Genomic DNA, 18037 nt, shown 5'->3' with positions numbered 1-18037 from the left:
GCTGACACTCTGGGCTCTAGTTAGTAAAGGGGAAGGACTGCTGAGGTCTGGCACCGAACGTGACAAGGTGTGTCCACCCTGCTTCCAGCCTCCCGGTGTTCAGTTCCCTAAAGCACACAACGGATCACTGCCACTCCCTAGCATGAGAAAACTTGCAGACTTTAGAATATCTGCATAATAAAGTTCACGTTCCCTTAGGAGAATGAGGAGAATAAAATAGGTGGGAAGATTGCTACCTAGGATTTGTGGAGTTTTGTTTTGTGCTATATTTTGTCAAAAGGAAAGAGAAAGAACAGCAAAGAGTAAGGTTTCATGGATTGAAACCTGTCCATCTTATTTGAAACCATATCCTGTCATAGGTGATCCTGGGTAAAGTGCTTCGTGTCACCATGACTCAGCTTTCTTGTCTGTGAAAGTGCACGATGATGCCTGCCTCACAGGGGTGTAAGGCAACACGTGTGATGTGGGTGGGAAACGGCAGGTCCTTAATTAATGATGGCACTTTTCAGGTGCAACATTCTGACACCATTAGAAAATCTTCCATGAATGTGATATAGGACACATCCTGGTTAGAGAAGAACTTGTGGAAGAAATGATGACAGCTGACAGCTGACAAACAGCAGTATTGTAGGCAGTGACAGCAGGGCGTTGTGTGGTGTGGCTGAGTGGAGACAGAACCCGGCAGCAGAGATGGAGCTGCAGAGCCAGGACGGTGTCTGACAGTGGGGTGGCTTCTCTTTTCAAGTGCGCTGCAGTTTCAACCACCAACTTTATTTTCACAAGATAGCACATGCAAAGACCACTCCATACTGCGCTCTGAAAACTAAAGCAGCACCTTTATTTTATACATACAAACAGTATAAAACGTTTATTATGTAAGAGCTGTGTTTTGTTTACAATATATTATATTGCTTCAAGCCGATGCCAAAAGTTCATACATTATATTCCCTATTTTATTGTGTTTACAATATATTATATTGTTTAAATGCCACTACCACAGTGTTATTTCTTCTTCTTCTTTTTTTAATAGTGAATTCTCTGGAATGATGGTAAGGTCAAAATGTATTGAGAGTTTAAAAATAAGGACAATTAAAAAATGTGACAAATGTCTAAATACAGGACAATAAAATTTGAAATGCTGTAACTTCAGCACAATTAACTGCTTCAACCAAACCCTTGTGATTTATGCTTATTCGTTCCATTTACCTTCTCTAATATACTCCCAGCCCTTCGACACCACGAATGCATTGTGATTTTGGAAATTACCTGCCAGCTACACACTGAAAAGGCAAAATTTTAACCTGATCAACTGCCATAACATAAAAACTGTCCCAAAGCACTGAAACAAGAAAATCTATACCATCATGCTACAGACATGCTTAGAAAACTTAAAAGGAAGAGTAAATATCAGCCCAATGATTTATAATGAAGCTAATAAAATTCAGGCCAGTATTCTTAACTGTAATGAACATTATTTGAACATTCAACACATGAAAGGTTAACAAAGGCTATGAACTTGGTGTAACTTAAAACGTTTCAGATGTCGGAGTTCACCAGATGTAATTGGATTCAGGTGGATCCTGCCGCTCCTCCGCCTTTTTAGGTGAAGGCGTGTGCTGCCTGAGCCGGGTGCCTGCTGGCCTCAGGGCATGCATGAGGCTGGCTCCATACCCTGCAAAATTATTCACAGCTTAAAAGAAAAGAAACTACAAAAACAGGCTCTTCAGATTCATTATTAACCATTCAAATGAAATCCATTTTCCCTTTTCAACCCAGTGTAAAAGACCACAGCAACCACAAAAAGCTACCTGATGGAAGAGATGTTACAGGTTCAAATTCTGTTCAAAGAAACCTATTTTACTAACTCTGTCAAATCTGGCTTCCATGGAATGTCTGACTTACCACATATTTTGGCTATGCAGAAACTCTTGGTGCAAAGATTGGATGAATGTGATTGAATGGCAGGATATTCTCCACCTCAGGGCTGGTAAGGATCTAGCACTGAGGTTTGAATGTAGGGATACCCTTGCAGAGGATTTGGTCATTGATGCTTTTCACTGCATTGCAAAACTAGCCTCAATTATATTGTTCAACTTAACAACCTCTACTCTTCGTATAGACTATCCGATTACGTGTGGCTATCACGTTTACCCAAAAAAGGCATTTTGTAAAGATTAAGGACTTCCATTGTACATATTAAGAAAAGGTTATGGTTTGAAATGCCTCCTTATTAATGGGGGCTTATGAGTTTTAGTCAAGGTGGGCATCTATTTCCAGCTCAGTTGTTGTTAAGTAGAGTTATACAACTTGAGGCCTCCCTTCCTTCTATTTGTGAGCTTTTGGGCACAGACTCATTTCTACCGATTCCCTAAAACTGATCCAAGACAGAAATTACGTTGTAAAAATCTACCTCCATCTTCCTGTGCATGAGAGTCAAGTTCAGCATTTCATTTGTTCCTTGTGGTTTTTAAATGCACGCATGCCATAAATAAGTATGGGGAACAGAATACTTTGTGCCTGAATGTGTTTCTTTGAATTGTCAGGATGCAGGCTAGTAGCTTGTGGAACAGCCAAAACATGAGCCAACAATGTGCTGGAGTAAATCCCCACCCTGCTGTTGGCCCTGCCACCCATGAAGCCCCAAGCCTCCCTGCTGTGAGGGTGAGCCTAGCAGAGTGGTCCATCTCCAGTACCCTCCTCCCCACTGAGGTGTCTGAGTGCCTGGGACCTCCCAACGTGCCACCCCACTGGGAATCTGTTCATAGAAGAACTCTGTGCCTTAGAGCTTCCTTGTTACCTCTTTCTGGTCAAAGTAAACCTCATTCTTTCAGCCTGATTCTCTTAGCTAATGCACGAAGTGGTGGGTGGCCTCTCCCAGAAAACACATTTGCGTTTTAATCAAGTACCAGGGCATCTTCTTGATGCCCTGATCCAAAGGAGGTACACTTGTGACGGAGCTTTCAGCAGCATGGCTTGCAAGTGGGGATGCCATGTGGGGTTGGCACACCTGTCTCAATTGCTCATCTCTACTCCAAGGTGGCCCCTAACTTGCCCTCTTTTTAGAAGAGTGACGGGGAGTGTCAGCAGGAACAGTGGACCTCGTGCTGTCCCCCCATCACTCTCAGTGCTCACCAGGGCCCAGATGTGAATCCCAGAAGCCTTTTGTAATTGAATCCTGGAGTGTACGGTCTGACCTGACACCTAGAACTCCTGAAAAGGTTCTCTGATTCTGGGACAAGCCTCACAGTTTATATACAGATGAGGGTAGAACAAAGTGTTTGGTTTACTCTTTTCCAAAATAGCTCTAGAAATGATGAGTTTTCTATAGGTCTTTCAGTCCAAAGAAGGATTCCCGGTATATAGGTCCTAGCAGGGATACCATTCAACCATGACTTCCTGGGTAAAGGAGCTATTTTTCAGAGAAGCCACATTTCTTGTTATTGAAGCCAATTTAGTCCACTATCCAATCAATTCAGTAGGTGAAAAAGAATCAAATCAATGTGTTAGTGTAGTCTAGACCAGGCACCAATTACCTTAAAATGAACAAATTAATAAACATGTATACCTACATATAAATGTACTATATATACATAAGGATAATATAATGTGAGCATTTAAGCACAAAAATAAATTTGAGCTTGAGAAATATAATTTTTATATTACCTATGTGTTTGTACTAATATAAATAAAATAATGTTGTACTAATATAAATAAAATAATATAAAATGTATTTTAAAACTAGTATTTTTCCTTAGCACCCCAGCTGACCATTTCCACACTCACTGGGCTATACACATCACCCTTCGGAGACCCTTGATCTAGGAAAACATCTGACATGTAAATGATGTGTTCAAGTATATCCATTATTTTTGAGACACAATATGACATACCAGTAATTTTCAACCAGTGTGCTGCAAAAATTTTTAAAACCTGTAATACCTGACCTGTTTAGTCTGGGGCACTGACCTCATTTCCCTGAGATTGTCAAATAAAAAATGACAATAGCCAACACAACAATAGCCATCTGGTGTGAATGAATCAATATTATACCAAATTTTTTGCCAGCACACCAAAAAATATATTTTTGCTGTAGAATTTTAGTCATCAGTTTATGTGTGCCATTAGATAAAAAGGCTAAAAACCACTGTGAGAGACACAATCTGGACTTGTGCTACTGCAGGGTGTTGTATGACTGGAGTGGACAGTGGGCCCCTGCTTGGGAGACTGAGGCCTAGCTGCCAGTGGACAGAAATGGCCTTGTTTCTTTGGTTCACTTGCAAATTGACTGTCCCTCCCATTAGAACCTGGGCTCTACCAGGCAGAGTCTTTTCTGCCTGTTCATTGGTGTGTCCTCAGTGTCCAAGTTCATACTTAGCACAGAGAATATATCAATCACAATGAAGTGGTTGCATTTAGCAAGTTTCATCTTGTGTATAAAACAGGCCAGTGGTTGATTATCTCAATAACTAGTTCATTTTTTATAGTAAATTTGAAAAAATGTAACTCTATCATTGTATCTCTCCCATACTTTATAAACCCTTTCTTTCCCTCAAAAGAACTCATATAATGTAAAGATTTTAAAGAGCAAAACTCTTCATGTTTTTTTATGCTAGTTGATAAATCTTGGAGGATAAAATCAGAGCCACGTAGAAACTAATTCCACATTTGACTTAAAATCTCAGTTTTACTTGTTGTCTCTTTCATATTTGACACCTTTTGTTAACAAAGCAACCTGTTTTGCTAATGGAATCTAGAAAACATTTGTGGTGATGTTTTACAGATGTGATATTTTGCAGAGATGTATTCTCTTTACACTCTAAAACTTAGACTGTGTGGGCAGCAGGAGGAAGCCTGGGGGAGAAGACGGAGGGAAGAAGTTGCTTTTAATGAAGTGGAAAGCAGGCTGAATTATGAGTTGTCCATTAGTCTTTGGAGCCAAGAAACAGATGTGAAAGAGGCTGGCTCCCCAGACAGCTCCCACTCACTTTTATTGCAATGTCTTCCATGCCAGCCTTCCTGACATTGGCATTTGTTGGGTTCATGGCAGGTTCCGTGTGTCCCGCAGCCAGGTTCACAGACAGCTAGAATCAAACGAGATAAAAGAATGTTTCCCAAGCTTTCATTTTTCAACAGAATTACACAGCTGTTTTTCTTACAGTTCTTTAGAATGTGTTAGTTTTGGCTTCATCCCCTAATTTTTTTTTTCTAAGTCAATCATAAGCTACAAGTTAGCTTGGGACTTATTGAGAAAATCCTGAGAGAGATCTTAAACTAAGTTTGATGCTTCTTATTCACAAAAGACACTCAGCAGGACTTTGAAACTGCTGGGCAGTGTAGGTTTATTTCCCTTAAGAAACTCCTAAGGGTTAAAAAGTTCCATTGTGTGTGTGAATGAGTGTAACTTTTTACACGTGTGGATTTCCTACAGTGTCTTTGGTCCACATAAAGGAAACATATATCTCAGTGAGAAAGGTGAACTGTGATGCCCAGGCAACATGCAGTAGGCACAGAAATTATGTAGCACAAGACTGCAGCGACTTTAATTGTCCCATACTCAGGCTGATTGCATCTGGGGTACTTACGCTTTGAACAGAGGTCTCCTTGGTAACCTTTGGAGCACTTACATTTGCTTTTACCAATGCATTTACCTCCGTTTCGACAGGGCTGTGGGCATTTGCCTGAAACAGAGAAGAATGCAAGTAAGCAAGGAACTCAGTGCTTTGTTCAGGGGTAATTACATTTTTCAAAGGAATTACAAAGCTTTGTGAGGATAAAGCTATTAAATGGCAGTTATTTCCACTTATTTCAGATCTAATCTGGCTTCTATTCTGTTTGAATTTCATTTTTGGAAAATAGGATAGTATTTTTACTGACTACTTTGAATATATATTTTCTATAATCAATGTGTTGCTCACATACTATATTCACATTACTTTTTGTGAATAGAATAATATCTTAACTGGTTCATAAGCACTTCTAATTTAATATATACTAAAAGCGAAGATATGATGACCCTGTAAATGATTTTTCTGAGTTCTCATTTTTGAATGTCACTTTTTCTGAAAGCAGGCCTGCACCTGTATGTGATGGCATCTGCCTTAGCCTAGGATTTGCCAGAAAGCAGGGCCTGCACACAGACAGAGTATTTGGGGAAGTGGTCCTAGGACACAGAATGGGGGGATGGGGAGAGGGACTCAGAGAAGGAGGGAAAGCCAGCACAAAAGTATGCTTGTGGGTGGGTCACTGCTGGGACAGTCAGGCTCTCTCCTGCATCCTTCTGAGGAGGGATGGCACCTGCAAATCCTCTGACAGGAAGTGAGAGGGGCCTTGTAGTCATCAGCACCTGCCTCCCACTGGTCAACGGTGAAACCATGGGATAATTTGCTTGTATGCTTCCATTCTGCAACTGTGTTTGAGTGCAGGCTGTATTTTTTTAGGACTCAGAGGAGTTTCTGGGTGGAAAGCAAGAGAAACGTGGAACAGCTAAGATGAGATGCAATCAGGTTATACTTGTGCAAAACAGGTTGTGGTAGCAGTGGCTGGAGGGAAAGGCTGGCAGAGAAGGATGTCAAGGGGGGCACAAAAGGTGCCTAATACACACCTATGCATTTTTCAGGAATGTCTTAGATCCTAATAATACATCATTCTTCTTTCATCTACATGCCAACTGAGTATTGCTAGTGTTTTCACAGATCTTTGAATCACAGGATTTTAGAGCTGGAATTGGGCCTTAGTTATAAAAAACTATATAATAATTTTCTTCTTACTCCCAAAGCTACTTATCTCCCTCTGTACTCTAGAATTTGCTGTCCTAAGGCTGACTTTTTTTTTTAGAGAAGTAGAAGAGAAAGGTTGGTTCATGCAGAGTTGAAACCATGCCCCACAGCTGGCATGATGAGGTGGCAAAGAGAGTGCACAGCCATTAGATTTTGGTAGTGGAGGAGTTTGGATTTTTTTTTTGTTCTTTTTTTTTCCACTTTAGCAGGATACTTATTACAAAGGCCTCAGTACATAAGCAGAAGAAATGAAGTCTTTATCCTTACACACTCACCTTTCCTTCTCTAAGCTCTTCTTTTTATGGTCAAAGCTTTGACAGAAGTTAACTACTGTGTATTTTACTGCTAGCAGTGTGCTTGGTAGACATGAAGTGAATTCCATTATGAAAATCATTTTGCTGAAACATACTTTTCTTTTTATTCAAAAGGACTTTCTGAATGAAGCAGCATTTAGTCATGACGGAGACAATATAAACTTAATATTGAGATGTTAGAGTCTCTCAAAAACCTAGAATGCCATTAGACCTTTAGATTTTTCTGATGTATGAGGTGTTCCAGAAACAGGAACATCCTTCATTATTATAAACAACCTTAATAATAGAATACCACCTTTTTGTTACCCATTCAAAATCCAAAAGGGTCCTTTTTGCTAGGCTTGGATACAAAGAATAGCATTTACTATTTGGTCAAGATCCTAACTCTTACCCAAAGAAAAGGAACACCTAACTCTGAATGTCTGTTTACATGAAAAAAATCTGACTCCATCATATCATATCACAGTATGATCCAGTGCACTGGATCAGTGCACTGAGGTTTTTCAATGTAAGCAAGATGTGGGACAATAATTACATGGCAGCAAAGAAAGAGTACTTATTGTGAAGTACTTGGTGATCCCAAATTTTCCCATGTTCTATGAGAAGTGAACTCGGTAACCGGGGACAACACAGAGAATGATTTGTGGTGAGAACTTTTTCATTGACTCCACGGGTCTTTTTATTTCCTTGGCAAGAGGGAAGTGAGTACCATTAGGTTCACTGCAGCTGCAAAGGAGGACGTCCTCTCCTGGTTACCACAGCACAGAAATGTGGCTGCAGGCAACTGTTAGAAGCCATGCCTAGACCAAACCTCATGAAGCTAAAGGCTCATGAAGATATGATTGTTTTAAAATTCAGAGTCTTATAAGTGTCTTGAATACTGACTTTCTTTTCCTAAAGATATTTTGGTATCCATTAGACAGTGGAAAACTAAGTCAATTTGAGAGATTATGTAAAAGAGGTGAGGGAATTCAGGAAGACAAACAGATTTGACTAAGTGTAAACACTTGGTATTTTTCTGTAACCAGTGGGTACGTCCTGTGAGAACAATGAGATAAGATATCAACAGAATAAAGGTATTAAACTTCCTCTACCCATTGGGTTGTGGGATAACTTAAATTTGCTACTCTGCTTCACACAGAAAAAGATTTTAAATTCTTACGATAAGTACCAACAATCATCATCTCTGTGTCTGAGGGTGATTTGTAATTGTCTCATTCAATATTCTAAATTTTTTACAGAGAACTTTTATAATAATAAGAACCCGTTAAGTTATTTTAAAAATCCATTTACAGCCCTGGCTGGCATAGCTCAGTGGATTGAGCACGGGCTGTGAACCAAAGTGTTGCAGGTTCGATTCCCAGCCAGGATACACGCCTGGGTTGAAGGCCATAACCCCCAGCAACCGCACATTGATGTTTCTCTCTCTCTCTCTATCTCCCTGCCTTCCCTCTCTAAAAATAAATAAATAAAATCTTTTTTAAAAAACCCATTTACTATAGAGTATAAATAATTTGGTCTTTTTAATTAAAGGTTCATTAAAATATTGTGGGAAATCTCTGAAACTTGAATAACAATAAACATAAATTATATCCAGATAACCTCTATTCATGGTCTTATTTGTTAATCTACAAGTGTACTTCATAATCAAGTCAGAATGAAGTTTCAGAAGATATCATTCCTACTACAGGTCAGAAAAAAATATATAAATAATGTCAAAGTACATATTTTCATTAAAAGAGACAATAAATAAGTGTTGGCAAGGATGTAGAATAATTGGAACCCTTGAACATTACTGGTGGGAATGTAAAATGGTAGGGGCTCTTTAGAAAAATAGTTTGGCAGTTCCTCAAAAAGATAAACATTATCGTCTGGCAATTCTACTTCTAAGTATATACCCAAGAGACCTGAAAACATATGTTCACATAACAATTTGTGCATGAATGTTCATAGCAGCATTGTTCATAATAGCCCCAAAGTAGAAACAACAAAATATTCCTCAACTGATGAATGGATAAACAAAATGTGGCTGGTATATCCATACAGTGTGATATTAACCAGCAGTGAAAAGGAAGCAATGATATTTGCTACAATATGGATGAACCTTGGAAACATCATGCTGAGTGAAAGAAGTCAGACACAGATGGCTGTATATTATGTGATTCTACTTACACAAATAGGAGTAGGAAAATTTAGAAACAGAACAGGAAAATCGAAAGACACAAAGTAGATTAGTGTTTTCCAGGGTCTTGAGGAGAGGGAAATAAGGAGTGATGCTAGTAGATGCAGGGATTCTTTTGGGTGTGGTGATGTGTTCTGGTTTAGATAGAAGTGCTGCATGGTTTTGTAAGTATACTAAATTATATACTTATAATGCTAAATTTTATGGTATGTGCACTAGATCTCAATTTAAAAATAAGAATACATAAAATAATAAGTATTATATGGCTCAAGAAACTGTTTCATCAGTGGTCCAGCCATGAGAGAATATTACAGAATTCAAAGAATTACAAAAAATTATAAAGCAGTTATTATAGTTGTAAGTTATTATTGTTTGCTTTTAAAATTTCTCTTAATTTCTCCTTTTTTTCTTTTCTTAAAAAGATTTTATTTATTTATTTTTAGGGAGAGGGGAAGTGAAAGAGAGAGGGTGAGAAACATCAATGTGTGGTTGCCTTTCACATGTCCCCCACTGAGGACCTGGCAAGCCAGGCATGTGCCCTGACTGGGAGTCAAACTGGTGACCGTTTGGTTCGCAGGCCTGCGTTCAAACTGCTGAGCTACACCAGCCAGGAATTTCTACTTTATTTTCTGATGTATCCTGTAAAAGCACAGGTTGTCATTAAAAAAAAAGAATACATAATTCAACTTTTTGTCTCTATTACACACCAGTGGTACTTTCCTACTCAAGACCTGTGTTCATATTTTTTTGGTAATGTGGTTCCTATAATAGAACAGAAGGTTTCCTAAAAGGATTTCATATAACTGTGACAGGGATAATCAAGAGCTTTCAAAGGCCCATGTTTTTGGTGCAGTTAGGAAAAAAACCAGGAATAGAAAACATTGTCTCTGCCAATGGAAAGGTCATAAACCTAAGGGCATGAAAGGGCGTACTTACATGAAGAGAAATGAGCCCATAAACAAAGATCCATAAACATGAACCGACTAACTATGCAAAGTCTGAGAGTAAGTACAGGGAGAAAATTGAGGGGAGTAAGTTCACAGATATCTTTATCATGGCTAGGTAACTAATAAGAACAGAAACCACATCCTGGCAATTAATTACATGTTCTATGGAAACTACAGAGGTATTTCATTTGAACTCTATAAAAAATGGTTACTTCATCTAGTACTCATTAAAGTACAAAAACCCACAAATAAATTAGAGGTTGAAAGTTAAGAATAGGAAGTCAGTATTCAATTTTGAACCCACTACAACACCAAACACAATGGTATTTTACAGATACAATACAGCTGGAAATGAAAACGCCATATTCCAGAACCTCCAGAAAGTCAGGGATATGTGCCCTCATCAGACGTGCTCACTCTGCTTTTGCGCCTTCCAAAGGCGGGAGCTTTGATGTTATCTACCTTCTGGATCATAAAGCCATCTAGAATGGGGTTGGCTCATTTCTGAATTTAAGTGAGAACTTCAGGGACTTGCTGAGGGTGACATGAGTGGTAGGTAGTGAAGCCAGGACAAGAATTTGATGTCCTGATTTCCAAAACAATGATTCTCTATCACATTCCACCTGTAATTTTTTTTTGTATTGGAGCATGACAAATATCTAGTGAAAGCATAACATGCCCCAATCTTAAGTTTACAGCTCAACTATTTTTTTACATAAATAAAACACTCATGTGACACTTCACCAAACAAGATATAGAGCATTTTTGGCAGCCCATAAAGTTCCTTTGTACCCCCAACCACTATCCTGGTTTCTACCAGCATCCATCGGTTTTGCGTGTTTTTGAACTTCAAAAAAAATGAAATCATGCAGTGTGCACTTTTTTGTATTTAGCTCCTTTTACTTAATGGGAGATCTGCACGATTCATTCATGTGGTGTGTGCTGTTAGTTTGTTCTTTACTGCTATGCACCCTTTTTTCTCCTTTTTCCTCCTTTTTCTTTAGTCTATCCTTTTGTCTTAGATGGGTTTCTAGGCTCAGTCTAGTTTAGGAAATGTGGTAGTGAGTAGCAGAGGAAAAAAGTCTCTGTGCATGAGGGTAGGTGAGCCAATTCCAGCTGTCCCAAAGCTCTGGTCTACATTTCCAAGCTAAAACTATGTGCTCTGCACAATGAGAAGGAGACAAAATCACCAACAAGAACAACGCAACAGGCTGGACAACAACCCAAACCCAGTCATAACTCAGCAGAGTGTTTGCTCTTCAGTCATCTGGGCTCAGCTTAGTCACTCTTTGCCCCACCTTTAGCTAAATGAATGGGGGCTGAGTCTAGTGAAGAGAAACCACTGTCCTGAGACCTTAAACAAGCGGCTCATTGTCTCTGGGCTTCAGATTGCTCACTGATAAAATGAAGGGGTTAGATGGAGTTTCTAAGGTCTCTAAAAATCAAAGAGAATGCAGGTCAATACTCACTTATTTCACACTGTTCTCCCTCTAGTCCTGGAGGGCAAATACACTTTCCGGGGTAGAAACAGGTCCCTCCATTAAAGCAAGTAGTTGAGCAGTTTGCTGTTAGAATGAATAATGGTATTGCATTAGACAGTAGGTTAAATCTAAAAACAGAACTTCACTTACAGTTAGGTGATATTTTGGAGGCATCTGCTACTCACCCATTTACTTATGTAGTAAAGTAAGCCACGCTATAAATACAGGAATTGGAACCACTTGACCACATATGGACTCCCCCAGCATAACAGGATGCCACACACATTACACAGAACCCACCCAAGGGGTTATCCCTTAAGTGAAAAGAGGCACGGTGTGCAAAGCATTCTTTTCTATTTTCTTATAAATATCTGTACCCTTAAAAGGAGATCACTATAAGCTCCATTCCTCTTATTTTTTTTAGAAATTAAAACATTGTTTTTAACCTCAAAGAAATTTGTTTTGAACTACAATACATCTTCAGTCTCCAACCCCCGCCAAACCCAGTTCATGTCACCCTCCTCCCCAGTGAGGGAGTCACGTAGTGTTCCCTTTGTAAAGCTTCTCACTTATATTCTTGAGCCAGATTCTCCTTAAAAGCTGTTTGCAATAGTGAAAAGGGGGAAATACAATGTCTAAAGGGAAGTAATGTCCTACTACTACATAATGCTCCATTGAAACCCTCCCAAAGTTTTTAAGATAAAGGAAGAAGAAAATGAAAACTTTCAAAGGGAAAAGTTTTTAAGTTGAAATAGATAAAAGGAAGAGAAGTCCTAAGTATTAGGATCCAACAAAAAAGAAAGCAACTTTTTTTTCCAGAATAAGAACAAAGGTTCATCTTCAGTAACAGTATTTTTTTTTAAATCAACTTTCATGATGTTTGGGAGAAGGGATATTTGTACTCAGGAAAAGACAGCCTGTCGACCCTTGTGAGACCCCATGGGCAGGGAAGTGGCAGCAGCGTGAACCAGAGGGATGAAGAACTTGGGTATATTACTGTGGAAATCCAATTCACTGGATTATCCAGGTAAAAATTGGACTGTGTGCAATTCACCCTAAAACCTGGCTGTCAACTTCTGGAATTTGGCTGCTCACTGGCACCTAAAATAGAAGGAGGACAGACATGGGGATGGGGGAGAGCAAATATCTAAAAATAGATAAGTTGGCTCATTCTATAAAGGGGATTAAAATAAGAGCTTGGATTTTCAGCAATTCCAGTTATATGGCCTATGTGTTCTTGTCCTATATAAAACAGGCCAAAGTTGGCTATAGATGAACAAAAGCTGAAGTAAGCGTCCAGTAGGAAAACCAGAAAGGAAATCCAAAAGTTGTAAGTGTGTGCTTTCTTTGTGAAAAAGGAGTCCTACTAGAGTGTTCTATGAACACCATGCCTCTTAAAAGAGAAAACTTTTTGTTTAAAATCCCAAGTATCTCTCAGCTTAAGACAATGATGTACTCGTTTTGGCAAAAATCAAGCCCACTATGTGGGAGACGGGGAGCAGCAGCATGTGGTGCAGGATTTAGGATGTGGATTTGGGGGAACCAGCTCTTTTGGTTTCTTCTCTGCTCCTTGGTGCTGGTGTTGTTAGGGCTGGTCAGTTGTGTTTGTGGGTGTGTCTTGTCTCCCTACCTGTCCCTGTTTCTCCTGGGGATTCTCAGATGTGAAAACATCAGGATCAGTGCCCAAATGGCTGCAGCCCTCTGGGCACCAGCCCTTATTAACATGTAGAATTCAGCAGGCCTGGGAGGTTGTTTGAAAGTTACAGAATATGACAAAGCTGGTTATAAAATTTGGCCACACTCTTAGTATTTGCATCATAGCTCACAGTGCTGACCAAGCCCCTCTACATTTCTGCTGTGTGATGCTTCTTGACCAGAAAAGTGAACCACAAACCCTCAGTGGCTTTCACAGGCACCAAGGGTATGGTAGGCCAGTGCATTCCTGAAGTTTGTGAAGATGTCCCAAGAGCCCATGAAAATTAATCTTTAATGTTTCTTTAAATGTGTAGTGCTAAGGTCTAGGTCCATGCCAGTAATTAAACCATTTTTCAGAAGCTCTATAGTCCCTCCTGGACAATAAAAGCATTTTTGGTTGAGGTAGTAAAAAAAATGTTTTTTAATGTTCCTAGATCTCCAGTGAGACCAAATAAAATTTCAGTAGACTTTCTAGAAGAATTTTAAAAATTAATGGAATTTAACAAGGAAGGAAATCCTTTATCTAAAAGGTAAGTAAAGTATTATCAAATGTAAAATGTACTGGAATACAGATAGATATTCTCCCTGAACAGTGATCATGGTTTTGTAAAACCATGTCAATAGAAAAATAGTGCAACTGGCCCTGGCTGGTGTGGCTCAGTGGATTGAACACTGGCCCATGAACTGAAGGGTCGCTGGTTCAACTCCGAGGCAGAGCACAAACTCGTGGTGTGGGCCAGGTCTCCCATGGGAGGGATGTGAGGGGCAACTGATCAATGTTTCTCTTGCACATCGATATTTCTCCCTTCCTTCCCCTTTCTCTAAAAAATCAAATAATATCTTTTAAAAAATAAAGAAAGAAAAGCAGTGTGATTGACACTCCACTGTACAAAGTACACCAGTAACAGCCATATCTACATAAGCAGGCCTCACAAATATTCCCATTAAACCTGTTAATACATGAGTTCTTCACCCAAATCTCTGAAGGACTTGCTTTATTTCCAAATAGTTTCAATATAACATGAATTTAATTCTGCTTCAAGAAATGCCTAATTTTCCAATAGCTGAATGCTAAATTTAGACAACTTAAATAAAGATTCACAATAAAGAATATCACACACTGGTTGTTATCTGTATCATTGGTGCTTTATGAATACCAATTAAAAAAAATTTTTTTATCCAATGCTCTACTTTTAAAAGATTACTTGGAAAAAAAAGGTAGAAATGGTTTCACATATTATCTCAAATGGCTGTGGGGTCGGGGATAAGAGGTCAGTGACTTCATTTCCAGTTTAGGAATGGGGAAACATGACCCACAGAGAGGTCGAGGCATTTGCCCAGATTCAGTGTCACTCATGAAGCAGTGGTCTGAGTGTCAGCATGGGGCACTGGAAGGTGTGTGTCTGGATTAGTCTCCTCAAGCTGTACAAACTTCAGTTATCTGGGAATGCGATGGATGAAACTCTATACATCTCAAAAGGTTGTTGAGAGTAAAATCAGATAATTGTATGAAAGTACTCTGCATCAGAAAATAGCAGGCAACTGAAATTATTATCCTGACTCACGCAGAAGGTTCTTTCTTTTAGCTTTCCTTCCTTCCTTCCTTCCTTTTTCTCTTTCTTTTCTCTCTCTCTCTCTCTTTCTTTTTCTTTCTTTTTTAAAGCTGCTCATTTCAATCTTAATTGGTGCTAGCTGCATTATCACTAAAGAGACAATTTTCAAAAATAGCACTCAATTTATTTCAAGCATATATTTGTTTTAAAAACTAGTGTTCTACTCATGCAATTGGCTATTTTGACACAAAGCATGTTCCATTCCATGAATACACTTTACAGGATATTATTTAATTTTTTCCATAAGAGATGTGAACCTGTCAAAATAGACAGATATCTTGTCAAGAGTATGAATCATTCAATAACATTTTAGGGCCAAATTTCAATCCACTTTCTAAGAGTAACTTGGCTATGAGGTTGCATTATAGGAAGGAGGAACCTGATCTCTCAGGGATGTGATCTGTAAACAAAGCATTGAATTGGGGGTTCAGCGAACATCTGGGTCAGGCCATTTGGAGCAGGTTGTTTCAGTTCTGTCTTAGAAGTTCATGCATAAAACTGATTAGGACCTACCCAAACCCATGTGGCAGGGACAGCTAGCTGCTCACAAAAATCCGGGGCTCCCCTCCCAAAAAATTGTCAGTGGAAGACAGACATCCAGCCTGGGACTTAATCGTGGGGTTAATTCCTACCTATGGAATAGGTGTGGAAATTTTGTGGGCCACTTCTGAGCCTGTTTTGTGTGTATGTGTTTTGTTTTTAAGCAGTGCATACTCCATTCTCCCTTTCTCTGCTTATTGGCTGGATCCAAAGAGCTCCAAAGTAGGACCATAGATGGAAGGGACCTGGGTCCCTGAGTCACTGCTTGGAGAAAAGCTGCCCAGCTCGCTGACTGTGTATTCCTGCACAGGAACATTCTGTGAGTGATAACAAACTTCTACTCTGTTAAGCTATAGTAAGAGTTGGGGTTCGAGTTATTACAGCAGCCAGCTAAGCAATATACCCTGTTTATAGTGCTGTTATGAAAAGTGATGATATATTAAATATATGTCTCTTATGAAACATTTAAAAATTAAAGAATCTTTGTTCTTAAAATAAAGAAAAGAACTGTTACCTTTATCACAATTGACTCCATAGAATCCAGGTGGGCAAATGCAGAAACCAGGAGTAACACAAAGCCCGCCATTCATACATCGTGGTGTACAAAGGGCTGGTAGGGGGAGAGAGCTCTGATTAAGGCCAAACAGGGTTTCGGAGCAGGAACATTTTAGAAATGTCAGTAATATAATAGGCCTACATTTTCAAGCTTTGTGGTTGACTAAAAAATGGTCACTCTTTAGAGATACAAGTTGTCTATATTAAAAATTATTTTTGTGATGTAAATCAGACTGTCTTTTCATATCAGACTATTTTTAACCAATTTCATGGAAGAAAATTTTGGAATTGTTCTATCTGAATGGCTGATCAAAATTTGCCCAGAATCATTATTTCAACTAAGATGTACTCATAAGACTGTGAATATTTTTTCCTGTTCTATTTCCTTGATCTTCTAATTACAAAATAAATGCAAATAAGAAAAGTCCTTATTTCTTGAAGATGAAAATATTTTGATTATTTTGATCAAATAAGCTCTTAGGATTTAAGTACTATGTGGTTCATAACACATTTTCTTGTTTATCTCTTTCCTTTATATAACTTCCTTAATAGTGATTTCACTTAAATGGATATGCTCATTACACAAATTATATTCATCTTTTTTTTGCCTTATAGCAACTTAATAACTCAGGTGTAGACATAATTTTGAATTGAGCTACTTTTAATTGGAGTAGAAACTTTCAAATCATTTATAATACTAGCTTTTAAAACACAGTTTAAGTAGAGGGAAAAAACCCCTCAAAACTTTTACAAGATTACATCCAAGCATAGTGCATATAGTAGTTAATATCTGGGGGGAGGAGTGGCCACAAAGAATGTAGACATTGTGCCAGAGTTCTCTGACCCTGTCACTACATACTTTCATTTAACAGAAAACCCACTTCCAGAAGAGATCCCTTCCAAGAGCTCTCCTGTGGCTTTTTTAAGATTTCACCAAAGCTTATACTGTGACCAGAAAAATAATTTCAGGGGAGGTGTTACAAATATATACAGGGCCCCTGTGTGACATCCATTTCATTAGGGAGCAAGCAAGGGAAGCTGTCTTTACCTTTCTCACAGTGAGGTCCGTAGAATCCATCAGGACATTCACAGACACGTCTTTCATTACAAAACCCTCCATTTCGGCACCCTCCTGGGCATTCAGCTTCACCAAAGAGAAACAAGACTAATGGACGTCTTTGAAATCATTACAGCAAGCATGAAGAGGTAGTGGTCATTCTTCCCCTCAGTGCACCAATGACCATAATTTATTGAATACTTCTACCATTTTCTTTCTATACCACTAGTACTTTACTAAGTCTTCTTCAAAGTAAGATTTCACATCTCTCAATCTTACTTCCTCCATAGAAGAAGGCAAAGCAAGCCTTATTCTGCCTTCATCTCCACCTGTCAATCTACTATACCTCCTTAAATTCATGCTAGAATAGAATGATTGACAGTGCCCTCACCAATTGCTTTCAAGGGGTGGAATGACCTCCTGGTACATCTTTACAGAACCGAAAGCTCCCAGAGCTTGATTCTATGCTGGAAAATCTTGTACCAGGATGGGAAAGGAGCCAGGCTTTCATGTGTAAATGGGCATGGGGGTGTGGTGGCGAGATGCCTTTGCCCAGCAGAGATTGCTAGCATGATGGTGGCACCCCATTCTCTATGGAAGTCAGCAGTGCCAAGTTTTGGAAGACAGTGGGGAGTGTTGCCTTCACAGGTGGCATTTGCTGGTAATGACTGCCAACCTTGGTATGAGGATCAAGAACAGGAAATGGGGAAAATTCATGACCATAACTAAGATACACCTGGCAACTCCCAAAGATTGTGTTGGGGGAGGAGGAGGAGAGAGGTAGAAAACAGGGCACTTTGAAGGAGGTATTAGAGTTCCTAAAATTGTGAGTGGGGTCAAAGCAGAGAAAGTCTTGCTTGGTATTGTTACTGACCCT

At 39.1% G+C, this 18037-nt stretch overlaps 1 protein-coding gene across 1 annotated transcript in view; it reads right to left on the bottom strand.

Annotated features, from left to right (window-relative positions):
• Positions 1-817: 817 nt before the first annotated feature.
• WIF1 (WNT inhibitory factor 1) overlaps positions 818-18037 on the bottom strand; it is a 73404-nt gene continuing 56184 nt past the window's right edge. The window contains exons 5-10 of the mRNA XM_045829574.1: positions 17152-17247; positions 16063-16158; positions 11689-11784; positions 5583-5678; positions 4986-5081; positions 818-1672 (exon numbers count right to left, since the gene is read on the bottom strand). Of these exons, the coding sequence (XP_045685530.1) occupies positions 1551-1672; positions 4986-5081; positions 5583-5678; positions 11689-11784; positions 16063-16158; positions 17152-17247 (602 nt within the window). The 3' untranslated portion in view covers positions 818-1550. The remainder of the gene's footprint in view (positions 1673-4985; positions 5082-5582; positions 5679-11688; positions 11785-16062; positions 16159-17151; positions 17248-18037) is intronic.

This window comes from Phyllostomus hastatus, unplaced genomic scaffold (genome assembly GCF_019186645.2).
Source record: "Phyllostomus hastatus isolate PE091 unplaced genomic scaffold, TTU_PhHast_1.1 phas_scaffold_93, whole genome shotgun sequence".
NCBI classification, from domain to species: Eukaryota; Metazoa; Chordata; class Mammalia; order Chiroptera; family Phyllostomidae; genus Phyllostomus; species Phyllostomus hastatus.
Note: the sequence above shows the minus strand (reverse complement) of the source record. Positions and strands in the feature narration are given on the sequence as shown.